Source organism: Aplysia californica, unplaced genomic scaffold, assembly GCF_000002075.1.
Source record: "Aplysia californica isolate F4 #8 unplaced genomic scaffold, AplCal3.0 scaffold00006, whole genome shotgun sequence".
NCBI lineage: Eukaryota > Metazoa > Mollusca > Gastropoda > Aplysiida > Aplysiidae > Aplysia > Aplysia californica.
The window spans coordinates 1,150,909-1,153,408 of NW_004797276.1; the positions used below are offsets into that span (position 1 = coordinate 1,150,909).

General features: G+C 39.5%; 1 protein-coding gene across 1 annotated transcript in view; it reads left to right on the forward strand.

Annotated features, from left to right (window-relative positions):
* Window positions 1-2,500, forward strand: part of LOC101855916 (ATP-dependent translocase ABCB1) — a 38,288-nt gene that overhangs the window by 23,933 nt on the left and 11,855 nt on the right. Inside the window, exon 11 of the mRNA XM_035969232.1 lies at window positions 1,478-1,648. Coding sequence (XP_035825125.1) covers window positions 1,478-1,648 — 171 coding nt within the window. The remainder of the gene's footprint in view (window positions 1-1,477; window positions 1,649-2,500) is intronic.

Below are 2,500 nucleotides of genomic sequence, written 5' to 3' on the forward strand. Positions count from 1 at the left end.
ATCATCATCATCATCATCATCATCATCATCATCATCATCATCATCATCATCATTATCATTATCATTATTATCATTATCATTATTATTACGCAACAATCAACATTACCCAAAACATAATAGCTGCTATCAGTTGGTTACGTTTGTATTACGATTGTATTTTTTTCCAGCTAGATTTTTCTTGAGCTACTTAGTCACACTCCATTAGAGACCATGCGTCTAAAAGCCGGAGGTCAGTTATAATGAGTGCTCACGTAATGAATCAACGCCTTGAACAGAACTGAGCTCTCCGGGTCTTGAAGATGTTGGTAAACCCTTCTTTGATATTTCTAAGAATCCCAGGCACACTCGCATGAAGGCATACTTGCTGACTTATGCAGAAAGTTAAAATTCAACCTTACACATTTTATAAATTATGATATACTAGCTCGGCCCCCTTTCGATGAAGGGAATGATCGGTGCATTACCATCAACTGAAAGTCATTGGCCTACTGTATTTACACTTTACTGGAATGGAGCAATAAATCTTGAGAGATGAAAAAAAAATTAGAAGATCTTAATCAATACTCTTAAAACAAAATGCGCATCGCAGAATATCACTTCCGGCACTTCCGCTGTGAAGGACAGCTTCGCCGATTTGTTTCGTTTCTCAGTGGAATAATCACAAAGGCCAAAGATGGGCGGGGACTTTTGTCAAATTTTAATATATTTTTCTTAATTCAGGAAAAGAATGGGACCTATCTATCTTTTGCAGGTACTTGCCAACTTTCAACTTTGTAGCTGTCGTAGTTTTATGTGAAAAGTGACACATGAGTTTCCAAGTTGCCAGATATATAATAGATGAATAGATTGATTCTCTATTCCGCTTTCGTGGTGGTACACTCCTGAATTTCAAAGGTGTGGAATCCGCCCGCACGGCTAGTGAACGGAAACCTCGCTTATTTGCAATGGCATCTTAGAAGACGGACTTTCTCAAGATTAGATCTAAACGAATGAAAAACTGAAAATTAAAATAACAGTGACTTCACTCTCCTCTATAAAACTGTGCACCCTTTAGATGATTCTGAACAACTATTAATTTTGTCGAAATTGAAAGTTAAGTGGTTCGGCAGTCTTAGACAGCCAAAATGACACACTTCCATACATATAATATGTAGAGATTTTATTCTTTACTTTTTTATTCCAGACATCTCACTTTCTGTATTAAAATTAAGGCTGCCTTATTGTTTGAGATAATTATCGATTATTACAATGTCGAAGGCGACAGCGACGACGGCAACGATAACCATGATGATGATGTTTGATAATGATGATGTTGATGATGATTATGATGATGGTGATGACAATGATGATGATGATGATGATGATGATGATGATGATGATGATGATGATGATGAAAGTGTACTGTAGGTCATGTTAATTCCGAATAGAGGGCTGAGGCAGATCTTTACCCTATCAGCTGTTTCATCTCTGTCTCCAGCCTAGCGAAGAGGATTTCCAGGGTTCCATCGTATCGCGACCAGAGGCTTTCCTACGCTTAGCTAAGCTAAGCAGACCAGAGGCTCTCTACATCTTCTGTGGCTGCTTGGCCTCCTTCCTCATCGGCTCCATAGACCCAACTTTTGGTGTTCTTGTTGGCGGTGTCACTAAGGTCAGTTATCGTAGTTTTAGTCGAGGCTGATCTCGAGATAGAAAATCAACATCTCTAATCGTCACCATTCGATTTTTTTAGAGTCGACATCTACTATTTAGCCTTATTTAGAGACAAGGCGAAGCTGAAACTGATTTTTAAAAAAAACTTTTGAAATTATTGGGGGACTGAGCTCAGGCCTCTTGATCAAGAGGTGAGTATCTTTCCCTCAACCACACTCTGACCTCGAAGATAAAAATCTATGACATATTGAACGGTAACGAGTGAGACAAACCCTTTTAATAGTTTTAGACGTATTTTCAACCCTCTAAATTTTGCTTGAGTTTGTAATCCTTGGGACAAAGGGTCAGAAGAGCTGATCTGAAAATGAGGGCGTATTATCAAAATTATAGACAAAATCGTGATGCTTATAAGGTTGGGGAACGGGGTGGGTGGGTACATCTCTTGTTCTGGGAAAATACACGAATATATGTCAGGAAAAAAAAGGGGGAAACCATTCTCCAGTTATCATTTCAATACTCTTCATTACACTGTTACTATATTCTTACACCACTCCCTCATTCCTTTTATCTATCCCCCCCCCCTCTCCTCCATTTACCCCGCTTTCCTAGGCTCCCTCTCTGCGTGCTGTCTGTCAATCTGTCTGTCCGTTAATCACTCTGTCACTCTGTCTGTCCATCACCCCGTCTGTCTGTCTGTCTGTCTGTCTGTCTGTCTGTCTGTCTGTCTGTCTGTCCGTCTGTCTGTCTGTCTGTCTGTCTGTCTGTCTCTGTCTCTCTCTTTCTCTCTATCTCTTTATCTCTCTCTCTTTATCTCTCTCTCTCAAAAGAAAGGCTGTATGTATATATATAT